Below are 17,758 nucleotides of genomic sequence, written 5' to 3' on the forward strand. Positions count from 1 at the left end.
CTCTTCTCCTGTCCCCTCTCTCTTATATCTCTCTCTCTCAAAGGAAAATCGGATCGGTGAAAAGAGACGAACAAAGAACAAAAAAGCAGCAATGGTTTCCACAAGGAGAAGCGGATCTATCTCCAGTAACCCTAACCCTAGCAAAAGATCTCCTACTTCTCCTGACAAATCCTCTCCCCCCAAACGCCAAAAGGTCTCAGCTTTTTTTTTTCTTTTTTCTTTTTTCTTTTCTGTTTTTTCCCCAAATTGAATTATTTTATAGGGTTTTCATCTTTTAGGGTTTTCATATTTTTTATTTGATTTCTAGGCTGAGAAAAAGACAAATTCGTTAGAATCTGTCGATAATACAAAGGAAATCCCTTCTCCTATTGTATCGGATCGTGTGGAATCTACTCCTCTCGATCCTCCGATCTCTGATTCCGTCAAAGGAGAGAAAGTTGGAACCCTAATTCCCTTACCCACGCCTTCTGTTGATGGTAAGTGTTTTTTTTTTTTTTTGGGATCTCTAGTTTATCAATTTCTGGATTTTTTGTGGGGTTTTTTGTTCTTGGATTTGGATTTTTTTGAATTAGGGTTTTGTTTTGTTGGTTTTTTTCTTTTGAAGGATCGGTGGAGAAGCCGAAGAGTTCTTTCTCTTCATGGTGTTTTCATCAGAGTAAGGCGGTTGGATTGAATGCATGGTGCAGACTTTTGTCACAGTACTCGCAGGTAATTTTGGTGAATTTGGTATTTTGCATGCAATTTCTGCTGAATTATTGTATATAACTAAGATGGCATCTGTTTTTTATTTATTTTCAAGGAGTTACAGATACCCGTTTACTAACTAGATTCTTACTGTTGATTTCTTTAGGCCCTGTTCGTTTAACATTACGTTTAAGATTGCGGCAACTGATTGTAAGTGCCGAACCGAGTCCAATAATCAGTTCGGCACTTACAATCAGTTGTCATAATCTTAAACGAACAGGGCCTTAATGGTTATGGTGTCAACACATCTCTTTGTTGTGTTTATATGAAAACCCGCATGTTTCTGTTTGCAGCTCTGAGTTATTGTTTACAATTGTGATGGCATCTTTTTTTTGGGTTCAAGAAGTAATTATAGATTTGCAGGAAAATTATATTGAATTTACTTGTTGTTAGCTCTCGCCTTGTTTTTTGTCTGCTTCCAAGGAGTTAGGGATACCCATTTATGATTTAGATTCCTACTGTTGATTTCTTAATGGTCAGAGTGTCAACACATCTCTTTGTTTGGTTGTCATGATGGGTATTTTTCATGCAATTTCTGCTGAATTATTGTATACAATTGAGATGGATCTCTTTTTTTTTGTTCAAGAAGTAATTACGTATTTCCATGAAAATTCTACTGAATTTGCTTGTTGTTGGCTCTTGCCTTGTTTCTACTGAATTTTCTTGTTGTTAGCTCTTGTATTGTTTTTTGTCTGCTTCCAAGGAGTTATGGATACCCATTTACAATTTTGATTCTTATTGTTGATTTGTTAATGGTTAGGGTGTCAACACATCTCTTTTGTTGTGTTTATTGCAGAACCCGCATGTTTCTGTTTGCAGCTCTGTTTTCACGATCGGCGGGAGCAGACAATGCGACTTGTCTTTAAGGGATGGAAGGGATCCAACCGTAAATGGAGTCCTTTGCAAACTCAGGCGTACACAGGTATTATTTGGACTTTGTTTTTTTGTAGTCTAGGTTGTCATCGTCAATGGGTCGGAGTATAAACCACGGGGCAGTCTACTTAGATGCTGTTTCCTGTATTGTAGACGTAAACTTTCTAATGTGTATATGCAGTATAATACTCATTGTTTGTCGACATGGTCAGCGTGATGGCAATGTTGTAGCCGTGCTAGAGAGCACAGGGAGCAAGGGTTCTGTGCAAGTGAATGGGAAGGCTATCAAGAAGAACACAAGCACTACACTTACAGCCGGGGATGAGGTCATTTTCAGTTCGTGCCATGCTTACGTATCCTTGTGTCAATTTCACTGTGGTCCATTTCATCACATGAATCCTTTAAAATAAAAATAAAAATTCATCACATGAATACTTTCCTCGACAGTAATTCAGGAACTTTCCTTAATTTAATCTCATTTATAGATTTATCAGCAACTTGTGAACGAACATTTATCTGCATCCGGTGTACCTTCAGTTGGCATGGCAGAAGGTCAAATAAATTCAGTTAAAGGCCTGCACTTTGAAACAAGGTCTGGAGATCCATCAGCTGTAGATGGAGCGTCCATATTGGCATCTCTATCCAGTCTAAGGCAAGATTTATCAGCTTTGCCACCTCCAGCTCGAAATTCAGACGAAACCCAACAAGGAACAGATATGACCCCTCTGCATCCTGCTTGTGACGACGTATCAGATGGATGTATTGAGGCGATGGATCTTGATGGCCAGGAAAGAAAATGCGGGTCTGATCCAAGTCCAGTGTCTGATGAACCATTGGGTGAGAAAGCTGCTGCTGTGCTTTCTACTGACGTTGGAGCTACCGGAGAAGACCTTCATCTCGACAGTGCCATCCCAGATTCTACAGTAGAGGCAGACATTGTAAAAATTTCTGGAGTGAATGATTCACTAAGGCCTTTTTTACGGATGTTGGCTGGCTCAACTAGTTGTGACCTTGATTTGGGTAAAACTATCATTAAACAGGTGTTAGAGGAAAGAAAGGAATTGACAAAGGATTCCCAGTCAACAACTTCAGGTATGTCTGCCAAGTGTGCGGCATTTAAGGAAGAACTTCAAGCAGGAATTCTTGATGGAAGAGATATCCAAGTCTCTTTTGACAAATTTCCTTATTATTTGAGGTACAAATATCCATTTTTGATGATTACCGCTCTCTTTTGTATCTTTTTCTATTGTTGATGAGTTGCATAGCATCTGTCTTGCTAGAATGGATTGAGTATGTGATAGTATTTTCCAGCGCCTGAAATCACTCACTGCTGGTGCATGCTATGCTGTCTTGTTCATGGTTTCCAAAAATATTCTTTTCCTTTTTTTCAACTATTCTCACTCCAATGCTGTATTTGTTTTCAGAGCCCTTGCTTCTTGAGCTTTAGGCCTAATGTTTGTCTATGTACTTCTGAGAATGGACTTGAAATTCTTCTATGTTTATGTTAGCTCTTGTTAAATACTTGAATATATAGATTTAAAATGTTTTCTGTTGAACTTCAAACTTGAGGACATTTGGGTGAAGAAGGGAACTTGAGTATGGAATTCCATCTGAGAGTAGTAACACTGGGTAGAAAGAAACTCAATAGCCTATCAAAATTGATGGTCACTAAAGTGTTTCTCAACGGGAGAAACATTATTGAGGTGGTCATTACCAACCTTCTTGAAGGAGGTTTGGGTGCCTTTTGAGTTTTGATCACTTCCATTGGCAGCTTTTGCTCGTATTAATGGCTGGAGTCTTGGAGAGACACTGCTCAAAAGAGTGTTCAAATCTCAAAGTGTTCGGCTCTTTGTGGGTGGACCTCATAGGCCATGATGGATTATTGTCTCACTTCTTGGAGTCTTTATATGTGTTTTGAAATGACCTGCGACTTGTCAGATTCCTCAAGGACTTTGTAAAATATTTGTTTATAGGTTGAAGGCTTTGAATTTGCGACCTTTATTTTTCTAGTTCCTTATGGAAATTTCTTTGTATAACTCTCTTTAGCTCCATGCATTTTCTCTTCAAATCAACTTGCGAGTCCTCAGTCCATCATCTTTAACTACTTTGGCTTTGTTGACACAATTTGAACTTTATGAAAAGTAAGGATACAAAAGCATTCGTAGGTGGTGATACAAACTTCCCATTCTTTCATGTTACTATCCCAACTTGTGGAGAAGAATTTTTTTTTTTTCTAAACTTATTGTTGACAACCAAGAATTAAAAGCTAGACACGACTTGGAGGTGGCCATCTTCAACTAGTGTAGGAAACTTGACCCAAGTAGAATGTTACACTGAGCTTATAAATATAAACTAGTAATTTTCTTCTTTTCAATGCTGGTTGGAGACGAAACCTTGAGGTGAATTTAGGCTAGGGTGAGTTCCATAGCGATTTTCATGGAAACATTCTCACCTTGGCTCACTCTAGGATTGCTGAGTTGTGTTTTACTTGAGGTTCATGTTTCCATTTTATATCATTACTCTATTTAAGACATGATGCAGCAATCACTTCAGGAATATAACTCTAATTGCTCTTTTAATTGTAGAGAAACTTAAGAACCTGAAAATTCCAGCGATGAATGAGAGATCTTACTTGATTAAGAGATCTAATAGCATCACCTATTCATATGCAACATCATACCACAAAAAGTTGATAAACTCTCAAAAGAAGTTTGATTCATCAAAGCAGTAAAAACTAAAAAACTATCAAAACTACAATAAAAGAACAGTTTGTGAGCAAATTGTCAGCGGAAAACATTATCTACATTATCTCTAAATCCGCGGATTTGGGCTTCATTTATGGTGCGACACCCTAATTTCTCACCTTCAATATGTACATGATTCCATTATATTGTCATAGGTGTCAATGGCCCATGCTGCTTCGATTAGTGTCTCATATCCCTTATGAAGGAAGGACCGAATTGTTGTGTTTGACATCAATTTGGAGTTCCACAAGGTGGGATCTATTGCATCTATTCTTCAATTAAGTGCGTTTTCTCTTAGTCAGCTTGATTGGGACTCGGTACTCGAGAGAATTGAATCTTGCCTTGATTCTTGGGAATGTAGGTACCTATCTGTCCCTGTCAGGATTACCTTATTGAAGTGTCTCCATCTAATATTCCCAAATACTATCTTGTATACGGTTCCATCCCCTCTGGCAAATATAACAGAAATTATTGTTCACAACTTCTTGTGGAATGATGATTCTTTTGTTAAGAAAATTCATCTAATCGATTGGGAGATGGGCAGCTGTACTAAAAGTGTGGGTAATCTTGGTATTAAAAAGATCAAAGCCCAAAATGATGCCCTTTTCATTAGATGGTGGTGGAGAATTCTAAAAAAAATAAGGGAGAGCGTTGTGCTAGGGTGGTCAGCACAAAATATAAAAAACTGGGCTTGTGCCGAAGACTTGGGGAATGGGTGGAGGATGACTCCCTGTTATGAAATTGGAAGATGGTGTTCCAATCTTTGTTTTCCCACCTCTCATCGAGTGTCGGTAACAAGTATAATACTTTCTTTTGGTTGGATAGTTGGTGTGGGGAGTCGCTAGGATGGGTTTGGTCCTAGGAGTGTAATTACCCCACTTCAGAGGGAAGGTTTTTCCCTTAGAATCTTCGATTAGTTCATAGGTTGATTTGCAATCATTATTTCTCTTTGGTTGATTACAGGGATGAATTGATTTGGCATCCTGAGAAAAATGATTCATTCTCGATGAAGTCCTTTTATGCTTTATCCAGTGTTAGTCTGGTCCTGGATTTCCTAACATTTGGAGGTCACATGCATACCCTGGAGCGACAACTTTTTTGTAGTGTGTCCTCGAAGGAAAAATGTTCACAGTGGATCTGAAGAGGAGTATTTGTGATGATTGTGATTGTGTCCTCTATGGTGTGACTAGTGTCACTATGGAAACTGCCACTCATCACTTCATCCAACGCCCAATTTTAGGTAGCCTTTTTTTCGGGCTATTTAATGCGAGTCCGGGCGAATCTGATTGTTCATTGGTCTTATCCGTATGGAAATGGTGGTGTAAAAAGCTACCTTAGAGTCTTGGATGAGTTCTTAGGTCTCTCGATGAGTATTTGCAATCATTATTTCTCTTCGGTTGATTACGAGGATGAACTGATTAGGCATTAAAAAAAAATAATTCATTCTTGGTGAAGTCCTTTTATGTTTTATCGAGTGTTAGTCCTACCGGTCCTAGATTTCCCAACATTTAGAGATCACATGCATAGCCTAGAGCCACAACTTTTTTCTGGTGTGTCCTCCATGGAAAAATATTCACAGGGGATCAACTCTTTTTCTTTTTTTTGAAAGTTTCAGAGGGGATCAACTCTTGAAGAGAAGTATTTGTAATGATTGTGATCTTGTCCTCCGTGGTGTGATTGGAGTCACTATGGAAACTACTACTCATCTGTTCATCCAATGCCTGAATGCGGTTCAATTATGGAGCCTTTTTTCGGGTTATTAATGCGAGTCCAGGTGGATCTGATTGTTCACCGGTCTTAGACCTTGCAAATGCATTATCTAAATGGTTTTTGTCACTGGTAATTCCAAATGTATTGCCTAATTAGCCTTGGTCATTGGTAATTTTCTTTTCGTTTCTTATGGCATTTAATTTGGAGTCCTGAATGTTGCTGACTGTGTTTCTTTTGTGTAACATTTTCACTTGATATTCTACTGTTCCCTACTTCTCTCTCTCTAGGCTAGCAAAATTATATGATTAATTTGTTGATGCAAGCCAGAATGGCATTTGTTGATTCTTTTGTCACAGTGAGAGCACGAAAAATGTGTTGAACTCTGCTGTATTTATACACTTGAAGAAGAGAGAATTTGTACAATTTACGTCAGAACTACCTACTGTAAGCCCACGAATTTTACTGTCTGGTCCAGCTGGTGAGTTACGACAATCCACCTCAAGCTTTCTCTAGGAAATGCTAACTCTTTTTTTGAACTTATACCAAGTGCAGGGCTTATTTATTGTTTGTAATCATCTGTGCAGGATCCGAGATATATCAAGAGATGTTGTCAAAGGCACTTGCTAATCACTTTGGTGCTAAATTGCTTATATTCGACACTAACTCATTTCTGGGTGTAAGATTCAAAGCATCCCAAGTCAATCTTTTCTTCATGATAGTGAAGCGCTTTCAGCTTTTATTTATTAACTTGTTCTGTGGTCTGAGCTCTTCCTGTTATATTTGCTTGACTGCTGATAGATAAATCATTTGCCCTATGTCACAGATATCTCTGATATTTTCAAAATATCATGTTTTTATCCTGAGATTTTAAAAATGTAGCGATATTTTCATTTTTATCATAAAATATCGTGACAATATTACGATATTTTTATGACATTTTTATTTTATATATTTTTCTTAAATTTTATATATTTATGTATTTTTAAATAATTTTTTATCATTTTCCAGATTTAAAGCCTAAAAAATAAAAATAAAATTAATGTATCCCGAGATTTTCCCTTGCCAACAAATTCCTGAGAACGATATTTGTGACATAGCATTTGCAAATCAGTCACTAATTAAAAATATGTTGCAGGGTTTATCTACAAAGGAAATAGAATTTCTTAAGGATGGATTACGAGCAGAAAAATCCTGCATTTGTGCCAAGCAACAACGTTCAGGACATGGTGGCACAATCGGGTCAGCCACAGAAGCTGATATACCTGGCCCTTCAAATCCTCTTTCTTCTTGTGGTATGGAATCTCAAGCAAAACTAGAGGGACCTTCATCTACTGGGCAATCTAAGAATCATCTATTTAAAATAGGTAGATCAAGCTATGTGCTACTGTGAAAGGCTTTTTCACTGACTTTGTCCATTTACTTTAACTTTTAATTTTGGGGTATCAATGTTTTTGGGATTTGAAATTTAGCTAAAGTTTTGAAATTTGAAATATTCAGGTGACAGGGTGAGATTTGTGGGTTTAGTTCCTGGTGTGTATACAACATCATCTCCTTCAAGGTAACATTCTAAAATTTGGAAACCTTAGCAGTACTTTTCTCAATTGTTTCATCTTATTCAACATTTCCATGTAGATGCTGATAATTTGTTGTGAGTAGTTTCTATAATCATTGTAAATAGTCAGATGAGTTTTATAGTTCTCCATTGAGTTTTGATTGTGTAGATGGTTTTATATTGCTTCTCAAGTATACTGTTATTTGACATAATTTTAACAATGAAATTTTCCTACTTCTAAGATGCTAATAAGCCTTAAACTAGAGATATTTTAGATTTCCCAACCCTAGAGGAAATTGAGAGATATCTTAGATTTCCCAACCCCAAAGGAGGGACTTCTCATGTTATAGAGGCCCGGTCATCTCGATTCAATTTGTCTCAAAGGACAAGTTGAGTTCATCAGTCTGGTCCAGTTGCATCTAGGAGTAACAATAGTGCCTCTAGATATAGTAACAACCCTAGTCAGGCAGTTACCACTAGTAGGAACAAGGTTTCAAATTTCGGTTTCGGAATGCGTTTTGGTCCTCACTGAAACCGAAATTTCGGCCAAAATCCCACGGAATCTGCTCGACAGCTATTTTTTCTCCAACTTTATTTCAACCGAAATTTCGGAAATTTCGGCTGAAATTTTGGGATATTATTAAATAGTTATAAAAAATCCATAGTTTGAGTGAAATCCCTTAAATTTCGGACGAAATTTCGGGGTAAACGAATTTCCGATCGAAATTCAAAATTTCGGCCGAAATAAGCTACAGTTCGGGTATAATCGATTTTGGTTTCGTTTTCGACCGAAACCCGAAATTTTGAGTTTCGGTCGAAGTTTAAAACCTTTAGTAGGAATATGGTACGTGCACCTACTAATTCACGTTAATCTCATCTGGGTCCAGAGTGCTTCAACTGCCACATTAAGGGTCATAAAGTTTCCTGTTGCCCACACCGCATTGTGACCACCGATGAGGAACAAGGTAACCTGTTTGAGGTTAAAGATGACGAGCAAGACATTGTGCTGTTAGACCTTGTAGATTTGGCAGAGGATGATGATGTTGATGGTACACATGCTGATTTGCATGTTACTGTAGTAAGGTGTGTTTTTTACACGCCTGCAGAGAAAGAGGATTGGCATCACAATAACATTTTTCACACTTATCCTAAATGCAGAGACAATGTGTAAGATCGTCATCGACAGAAGGAGTTCAATGAATGTTCTATCCTAAGCGGGTGTTGCTAGAATTGAACTCAAACCCAAACTGCACCCGCAACCGTATAAGGTCGCCTGGGTCGATATGAATCCCTGCCAGTCTCACATATGTGTCTTGTCTCCAGTCAAATGGGTGAGTACTCAAACAATATATGGTGTGATGTCCCCCATGAATGTTGCCCACATCTTACTTGGCTGCTCGTTGATTTATGATATGGACGTAGTTCATTACGGGCGATAAAATATGTATGTCTTTAAGCAGATAGGATAGAATGGAAGAAAATGATCCACGTAGAAGAACCCAACTAGAGCCGGGTAGATTCCTTTCACCTTCATGAAATTTTTCTAAAGGATTCATTTTAGCCGACCCCAACTAGTTTGGGACAAAGGCTTTGTTGAGTTGAGTTGAGTCTTTAAGCATATAAGAATCCCTGCTAGTCTCACAATCTCACAAATGTGTCTTCTCCCCATTCAAATGGGCGATTACTCAGACAAGATATGGTGTGATGTCCTGCCCATGGATGTTGCCCACATCTTACTTGGCCGCTCGTGGATTTATGATACGGACGTAATTCATTACGGGCGAGAAAATACGTATGTCTTTAAGCATTGTGCTAAAACAATTAGGCTAAAACTTGCCCGACCTACGGATAAAGATAAGGGTTCCAAGCCTAGTTCATCTTCAAAGCCAACTAAACAAAAGAGGAGCAGCATTGCCTTTTGGACCCCGTCATATCGGAGCAACACCACACTCTTCACTCTCCGGAGGAGTGCTTTTTTCAACAGGGGGAGTTGATGGGGATCATAAACGTCCATTGTGGACTTATTCTAGGCGGGGCCGCACTCAGAGGCCCTATAGGGATATTTTTGGTATTTAATTGTTTGTAGGGATAATTTGGGGATATTTTGGGATTATTAGGGTTATTTTGGTCTTTTAGGGATTTTAGGGGTACTTTAGTCTCTTAGGATTGTCATTTGCCTATATATAGGCTAATGTATGACTTTTTGATTAATTTTATGATTAATTAAATGATTATTGACTTTTAGTTCTCCTTCCCCTTGCAACTTATTCTTCCTCTGTAAAATAAAATTGTAAAATACTTGCTCCTCATTATGAATATTTCCAGATCAGCTATCAAGGATAAAACTACAAAACTCGTTGGACTTTGATCTGTTTCTCTTGGATGGATGTGTGGAATCACAACAAGCCTCGTAAATTCATGATATAGAGTTTCTCTTGTGAAGATTGGGAGAGGATTGGACAAAATTTCTCTTTTAATCTGGTCAGTATATAGGTCACCTCTCTCCAAAAGTGACTGTTGAGAGTCGGCCTGATTTCCGGCATAGACATGACCTCTCCGGCTTCTTTGTATAACCTTCTTCGAGTTACCCCGCGCTTCATTTCCTCGACCTCATAGCTTGTATTGTGGTAGCCCAAACCAGTGGTACCAACATTAGGCGGGAATAGAATATTCTATATAATTCTAGAAACTGTTAGATATCTCTAGAGCCTCCTACCTATCTACTGGTACTCTTTACATTCCACATAATTCTAGAATCTTTTAGACATCTTTAGAGACATGTACATGATACTCAGATTCCATTCCCTCTCGTTTTGGTTCAGATCCAAAACTAAGTTTATTATATTCATGTAGACCCTATTGAGAATCAACCTAAGTTGTAAAATTCGTTTTGTTCGCCGTTTCGTTTTGGCGACCGGAACGGAACGCTTCGGTGTTTCGGCCGTTTCGTTCCTCATTTCGGTCGAAACTTTTCATTTTGCTTTCCAAAGGGAATTTTTTTTAAATAGTTAAAAATATGAAACAATGCAAAAAAAATCAGAAATTGTTAGAAAATTAGAGAAGCTTGAAGAGTTTAAAAGAAGATTAGAGTATATCTTAGTTGGTGGGAAAGTGTGTAAATGAAGTTTGTAAGAGAATGGTGAAAGAGAAGAGTGTGGAAAAACAATGGTTAATGGGGTATATATAGTGGTGTGAATACTTGTGGATATGGAAAGACGGAAAATACCCTTCCAACGGCTATAAAATTGTCATAAACAGTCATAAAATGAGGGTAGAATGGTACAAAATCAGTCCCAACGGCTATAATGGCATTCCCTTATTTTATTTTAAATTAAAAAATTTCCGCCCTTTCAGTCAATTTCAGCCGAAACGGAGCGAAATCCGGAATGAAATGAATTCCGACCGGATTTTGTTCCTGTTTCCAAACCGAAACCGAAATCGAAATTTCAGCCCGTTTCGGCTGAAACGAAACGAAATATACAACTTAGGAATCAACTCAAAAATATATCAAAGTGGCTGCTTGAGCTTCAGATCCAAGAATTTGAGTTAGAAGAAACGGCCTAAATAGACGATCCTTGATTAAGTAGCTGCAAATGATGTAATGAGACAAGCCATTGCTAGAGAGGGCTCTTGCTCCATTTTCTAAAAGATCTTGGCTTTCGTGCTTTGGTGGGTCGTCCGAGATCCTTTCGATGACCTATGTTGTGTTGAAGGGATATCTATATGATCCGATCGATTGCGTAAGGCCCGCGGTAGCAATGGAACTGGGGAAAGTATACAGAAAAGACAGTTATCCACCAGCCAATCTCTATGAAATCTTATAGATCTTAAAAGTTAAAAGGCTACAGCTTAAAAGCTCATTAAAAGCAGATCCAATAGACATTTAATGTAGCACCTACACACAGCTCACTGTCCACACGGATCAAGGTAAAGTGCTACACTCATTCCTTCAGATCTTGCATAATGGCTTAATTTCAGCTTTAAAACTCATATAAAATGAAACATAAGATATTTGAGGATCGTTTACTTACACAGATGGAGTTTCAACCGTAAATTCTCACAAAAACTCACTGGCTTTTTTTGAATTCCAGCAACTTGCTCATTCAACACATATTCTTGCAATCAGCACCTTCTTCGTTGAATTCAATCCAAAGCTTTTGATGGAACTTGGTGTGGTGACACCAAGGCTCAGATCTGGTGAACTTCCTTGCAATTTAAGGATAGATGAAGAAACCAAGCTCAAGAAACCTTCCTTTAATTGCTTGAAATTTCCCTTCGAAGGGAAAATTTCCCTCCAAAAGAGCTCTAGATCTAGATCTAGATTCAAAATCAAACAAAAGAAATCTCAGCAAAAATTTACAAAAAAAAAAAAAGAAAAAAAAGAGGGAAAGGGCTTTATATAGCCAGCCCATACAAAGTGAAATGACAACATACTATGTGAAATGACAACATTACCCCTATTTATGCCAAATGACTAAAAAGGGCATGTAAAAAGACCAAATGACTAAACTACCCTACATGCTCAATACTAATAAAGCAAAAGGGAAACTTCAGTAATCCTAAACTAACAGGCTATCAATGGGCCGATGTAAAGTGTTCAGGGGATGCTCCTGCATCAGGAAATCACTTCCTTTGAAGCTTCTTCTTCTGATAATCCCCTGTCCGATTCCTGGATTTGCAATTTTCTTTTGAGGAGTTTTGGCTCTTCCTCTGCAATCTTTGATGAAACTCGTCTGTTTGGGATATTGTTAGTTACTCAATTGCTTCTTTCTTATCTCCCTCAGCTAGTGATGTTTGCATTCTTGGCGGGTCAATTTATTTTATTTTATTTTTTACAACGCCAGCACTCCAATCTCCTCTTAAAGTTCACCGATTTGCAGCAGGAGCATAGCCAGTCTCTAACTTTCTCTCTCTCCTTACCTTCGTCGCTTTCTCCTAACAATTTCCTCTTCCAATCCTCACATCTACTTCCCTCGCTATCAGAATTCTTTTCTGGTCCCTTTCTGTTCGAGCAATCGCCTCTTGCTCCGTTAACATCTTCCTTCAAAGTAACACACAACATAAAAATCGTTCAACTATCACTGCCTTGTCTTCTATTGCAACGTTGGAGCTTGCTACTTTTCTTTAACAAGCACACACAATCTTCTTTCTTAGCTTTTGAAGTACTTTTTTTCAACTATATATCTAGCCTCTTTTGCCCAATTTTTGCATCCATGCTCACTTTGTTTGGGGTTGGCTCAGCCTAGATTTTTGACTGCATCACTTTATCTCTTATGGATATATGTAGCTACCTATCTTAAATGTGGATATTTTGGGATTTCTTTATTTTTTCTGATGGCTTACTACTTTTCATAGTGAATCTTATGCCTTAAGATCTTTATTGGAGTTCTCATTATTTGATTATCGTGTTGTCTTTCTAATTACATACTTAGAGGACCAAGTTTTGGGTATCGAGGCAAAGTTCTCCTACCTTTTGAGGACAATCTTTCAGCTAAAATTGGCGTGCGATTTGATAAACCTGTTCCTGAAGGTGTTGACCTCGGGGGCTTATGTGAAGGAAATCATGGATTCTTTTGCAATGGTGATTTTCTAACTTATTACCTGTTATCTTAAAACTTTGAAACTTGTAGAATCATTAATTTAATCTCTATGTTTATCGCCATAGTCTTTTATGTTGAGTTGCTCGAGTTTCTTTTCTTTTGTAGTTGCTGATCTTTGTTTGGAAACTACTGTTGGAGAGGATATGGACAAATTACTCATAAACACATTGTTTGAGGTGGGCACATTTCTATTTTTAGTCAAGTGAACATCTAGGACTCAGGTGAGAACTTTCTAGTAAATGCATTAATTACATTCTATTTGTTGTTCCCAGGTTGTATGTAGTGAAAGCAAAAATGGCCCTTTCATATTGTTTATGAAAGACGTTGAGAAATCTATTATAGGCAACTCGGATTCTTATCCAACATTTAAGAGCAAGCTTGAAAAGCTTCCTGATAATGTTGTCGTAATCGGCTCACATACCCAGATTGACGGCCGGAAAGAAAAGGTAATATTATAGTTCAACTGCTTTGGGGAGCTTGGTTTGTACCTCGTTACATTTTTAGATACATTCATAGCTACAAGATGAAGATAATGCTGTTTTTTTCTTTCTATAGTTTAGCTGCTATTGTTGGTGCTTTATTTGTACTTCAGTTGTTTTTTATTTGTCTTGTGAATGAATTTTGCTATTATTACAGAAATTTTTTCCTTTACTTGATTTCTGTACACTGTTTACCATGCAGTCACATCCTGGAGGTCTCCTTTTTACAAAATTCGGAAGCAATCAAACAGCTCTACTTGACTTTGCTTTCCCGGTAACAAAATTTCTATTATGACTTCGATTTTCCATGGTATTTATAGTTGCCGAGTTTGCGTGTTGCCTTGTTTCTGCTTATATGGTCTAGCTAATGGGTGTTCAAACTCGTAGTGTTGTCAGTAATCTCAATTTTTTTTGTTTAGTTTAATTATGGATTAATGTTCTGATTTTTGCCTTCTTTTTATTGGCTTTTCATATGGGACATCGAAAACTATTGGTTGGTGACGTGTGCTCCAATTAAATAAAAACTGATCTTCTAACCTTGACTGATATTTTTCTGTTATAGTATAATTTTTGAGACGGATGTTGATGCACCAAGCTGTGATAAAGCTGTAAAGGCATTTTGTCCCTTGATCAGTGAATATTTGGGTTTCACTTGGAATATTCATTGAAATACATAGGGCTTACTAATATAAGGCCAACATGAAAAAGTTGGGAATAACTAACTATATAGTTTCACAGCCGCACAACTATTCGCTAACTCATTTACATATTGCTCACAACTCTTTGGACTATATAGTCTATAAGATCTTCATGTAAGTAGCAGATTTGAAAGAAATCATGGGTTCTTGGATGGCCTTATGCTTTTTCTTTTTTCGATGAGAAACCTTTTATAGGTCTTGCACGAATTTTGACAAATTTTCTTCTCCTTTTTTCGTTTAATGATCCAACAATTTGAAAAGATTGTTCAACAGTAACATAAAAGTTTCCTTTCATTATTGATTTTTGGGAGAGTGTTGTGTCACCGGCAGTAATGGGTACGACAAAACTATTGCTTCAAGGAGTGTTTTGGTTTTGGTGTCAAAAAAGAGTTGCGGGGTTGGAAGAAGGGCAAAAGCATGAATACTAATGATTCTAGAAATGTGAACAAAACTAATGCCATCATAATGAGAATATTTTCTCCTGTGATCCTTCCAAATTTGATCATGCCTGAAATTCTTTTGGCCTGCTTTTTCTTCCAAGTTTCTATGGGACATCTGTAAGGCAATTTAGACCATTTCTTTTATGTATCTGTTTTGTTACATGTAAAATCCCTAGCCCACGAGGCCCAAACTCTCCTTGGGAAGGTGTCAACACGACTTTTGTTGACCCATGACTGTGGGAACTAATTTTGTTGCTCTTGGTAGACATAAATGTAGGACCGGGAAGAGAAATAGAAGACAGAGGAGAAAGAAGAAGAAGAAGAAGAGAAGAATATAGGTAGAAGTAGAAGAAGAATAGGAGGAGGAGAAGATGAAATTAGGGGAGAATAGAAGAGGGAAGAAGAAGAATAGAATTAGAGGAGGAAGAAGAAACCTGTAGAGGGGAGAAGCCAATCAATTAATCATCCAAAACTTAAAATCTCTACTACATAAGGCCTATTTATAGGCAAATAAATTCCATGGAAAATAAAAGCCCTAAAACTAACATGGAAAACTAAAAAAAGTAAATAAATATTAATTGGCAAATATGCCACTTATTTGGCCTATTATCTGCATCAGTATGGTTGGTTTGGGGAGGAGAGATAAGCCTCCAATTAAATTTGAAAGGCTTATGCAAGCCCGAACTACTATGGGAACTAATATTGTTGCTTATGGTTGGGTATGGTTGGGTTGTGGAGGAGAGATAAGCCTCCAATTAAATTTGAGATGGTTATGCAAATATGCATTATAATGCATGCAAGTCCGAACTCTCGAGGTCCTTTCCGGGCTTGTGATTCAATTTTATGCTCATGACTTGGTGACTCTTTAGTGTTCCGCTAAAATTTTCTTCAGTCATTTTGGCATGACTGGGCCATGTGCATGTTGTGTATGCCTTCAATTCTAAGGTTAAGCTTGCTTAAAGATATGAATGTTGGTAATTTTTGCCATCGTAACATCGGTCACCATATGAGTGAGATCAGCAAATGACTATGATTATACATAAATGAAAATCTTATTACAAATTTGGATGGGGCTAATATAATCTTGAATACCCAATCTGGTTTCCTGGAGATCCTTAGCTATTGTCTTAGTGGCTCGAAGCCCTTAATGGAGATACACGATGGAAGTTAGCATCTCTCCCACTAATTCGATCAAAACTCATCCTATTCATTCTCGGAAGATGGCATGTCATTTGGTTCGAGTGAGGAGAAAATCTGCTTTCCTTTAACCTTGCTTTCTTAGCTTTATCTTGGTTTCTTTCTTTTATATCTTCTAATCTGTTTTTCTCTCTCTTAGATTGAATCGAAAAAGGGATAAGATCACTCGATCTTCTCTCTGTGATTTTTCTCCTCGGGTTGAGGAGGTATTGATTAAATTGGTCGTGTCTAAGTCTGTGTTGACGTGTCCACAGCTGTGTCTGCGTAGCCACGTATCGACATGGAAAAAAGTGTGCATCACATGTCTACAAATCATAGCAAATTTGAATAGGCAAAAACCATATGAAATTGCACACATCACATTGGACCCCTAAATCATCCATTTCTTTTTCAATGAAGCTTAAAGAGAAGGAAAATTGGACTCTTCCCAAGGAAATAGCCTACAGACAATTATCTCAAGAACCACGGAATCTTCCTAAAATGTCCGATTAGACATGTATCCCAGGAACCATGGACTCTTCTCAAGAAAATAAACAATTAGACGGGTATCTCAGTAACTTATCTTTTTTCACTCTCATCTTCTGGGAAAACTACAATCTTAATCCCATTTAGGATTTAAATACAGTTTTTGCTGAAAGTAATGAAGCTGGGAATGATCATTAAAGATGGAAGCAGGTTAAATAGATTTCTCCAAGAGAAGGATCCATTTGGGATCAATTTAGATGCGTAACTCGCCACAGAAAAGTTGAGGAAAGGGCCTTCTTTTCGACAAAATCTGTGTTGACCGAACGTTCTGTTGCATTCCCAGCGCCAACGTGGATTCCTGCCATTTTTGTCATGGTTTCGTAAAATCTGACAGCCTCCATCTGTCCTCTCTCTCTCTCTCTCTCTCTCTCTCTCTCGTGGATTTTGGTGAGAAAACAAAAGGAAAACGAATGGCCACTGCTGCTCACTGCCCTCTCTCTGTCTCTGTCTCTGTCTCTCTGTCTCTCTGTCTCTCTCTCTCTCAGCCCGTCCCTGGTTTTTTGTTCTGTTTTTTTAATTTCCGACAACAGAAAACCCTAGTAGTTTTCCTTTTCTTTTTTACTACATCTGACCCGAGGAACGCAGCTGAACTGAGTCTTGGAGTTTCGGCTTGCATAGAAATCTTATTCTAGGAATAATATGATCCATTAGTTTTTTGGATCAATCTTGAATCGGATCTGAAGCAGAAGAAGTGCTTTGAAAGGAGTCTCCTAAACAGAGCATTGAACATTAGCAATGTTTCCAAGCATTCCATGCAAAGTTGGCAATGGCAGAAAACTAGCACAGTTAGTCATTCTGTGATTTGAGATTTTATGAGCAATCCATTTTAAATGAGGTCAATAGTGGATAGCAAGGAAGATGAAACTCGTGAGTTAAGAAGCAACAATGTTCCAGAAGAATAAAACAAGAAACTCGAGTAGCAGAAACCAGTGTGAAGGAAGGCGAGAATCAGAAGATTCAGAAGAAGCTGAAATAAAAGAGAAGAAGCTAAGAAAATTGATCAGAAAAAATGAAGTAAGAGAAAATAAAAGGAGGGAAAGTGAATAGGAAACAAAACAGAGCCAGTAATGATCCAAGAAGAGACGAAAAAAAACTGTAACTAGAGACCTTAATACGTCTGTTTATGGTGGATCCCATGGATGGAATTGTTCAAAATTGATCCATCAATCAGATTAAAAAGCTGAAGTGAGATGTGC

General features: G+C 37.7%; 1 protein-coding gene across 2 annotated transcripts in view; it reads left to right on the forward strand.

Annotated features, from left to right (window-relative positions):
* Positions 1–17,758, forward strand: part of LOC143861157 (uncharacterized) — a 31,207-nt gene continuing 13,449 nt past the window's right edge. The window contains exons 1-14 of one of the 2 annotated variants that reach the window (XM_077372084.1): positions 1–193; positions 308–476; positions 605–708; positions 1,541–1,666; positions 1,830–1,970; positions 2,103–2,812; positions 6,428–6,549; positions 6,656–6,747; positions 7,207–7,435; positions 7,569–7,629; positions 13,056–13,204; positions 13,329–13,399; positions 13,496–13,669; positions 13,905–13,976. In XM_077372084.1, the coding sequence (XP_077228199.1) occupies positions 92–193; positions 308–476; positions 605–708; positions 1,541–1,666; positions 1,830–1,970; positions 2,103–2,812; positions 6,428–6,549; positions 6,656–6,747; positions 7,207–7,435; positions 7,569–7,629; positions 13,056–13,204; positions 13,329–13,399; positions 13,496–13,669; positions 13,905–13,976 (2,322 nt within the window). In that variant the 5' untranslated portion in view covers positions 1–91. Of the gene's footprint in view, positions 194–307; positions 477–604; positions 709–1,540; positions 1,667–1,798; positions 1,971–2,102; positions 2,813–6,427; positions 6,550–6,655; positions 6,748–7,206; positions 7,436–7,568; positions 7,630–13,055; positions 13,205–13,328; positions 13,400–13,495; positions 13,670–13,904; positions 13,977–17,758 lie in introns of those variants that run through there. The other variant, XM_077372085.1, reaches the window with a different exon arrangement.

This window comes from Tasmannia lanceolata, unplaced genomic scaffold (genome assembly GCF_043159265.1).
Source record: "Tasmannia lanceolata isolate RefF3 unplaced genomic scaffold, GAP_Taslan_0.1 ptg000037l, whole genome shotgun sequence".
NCBI lineage: Eukaryota > Viridiplantae > Streptophyta > Magnoliopsida > Canellales > Winteraceae > Tasmannia > Tasmannia lanceolata.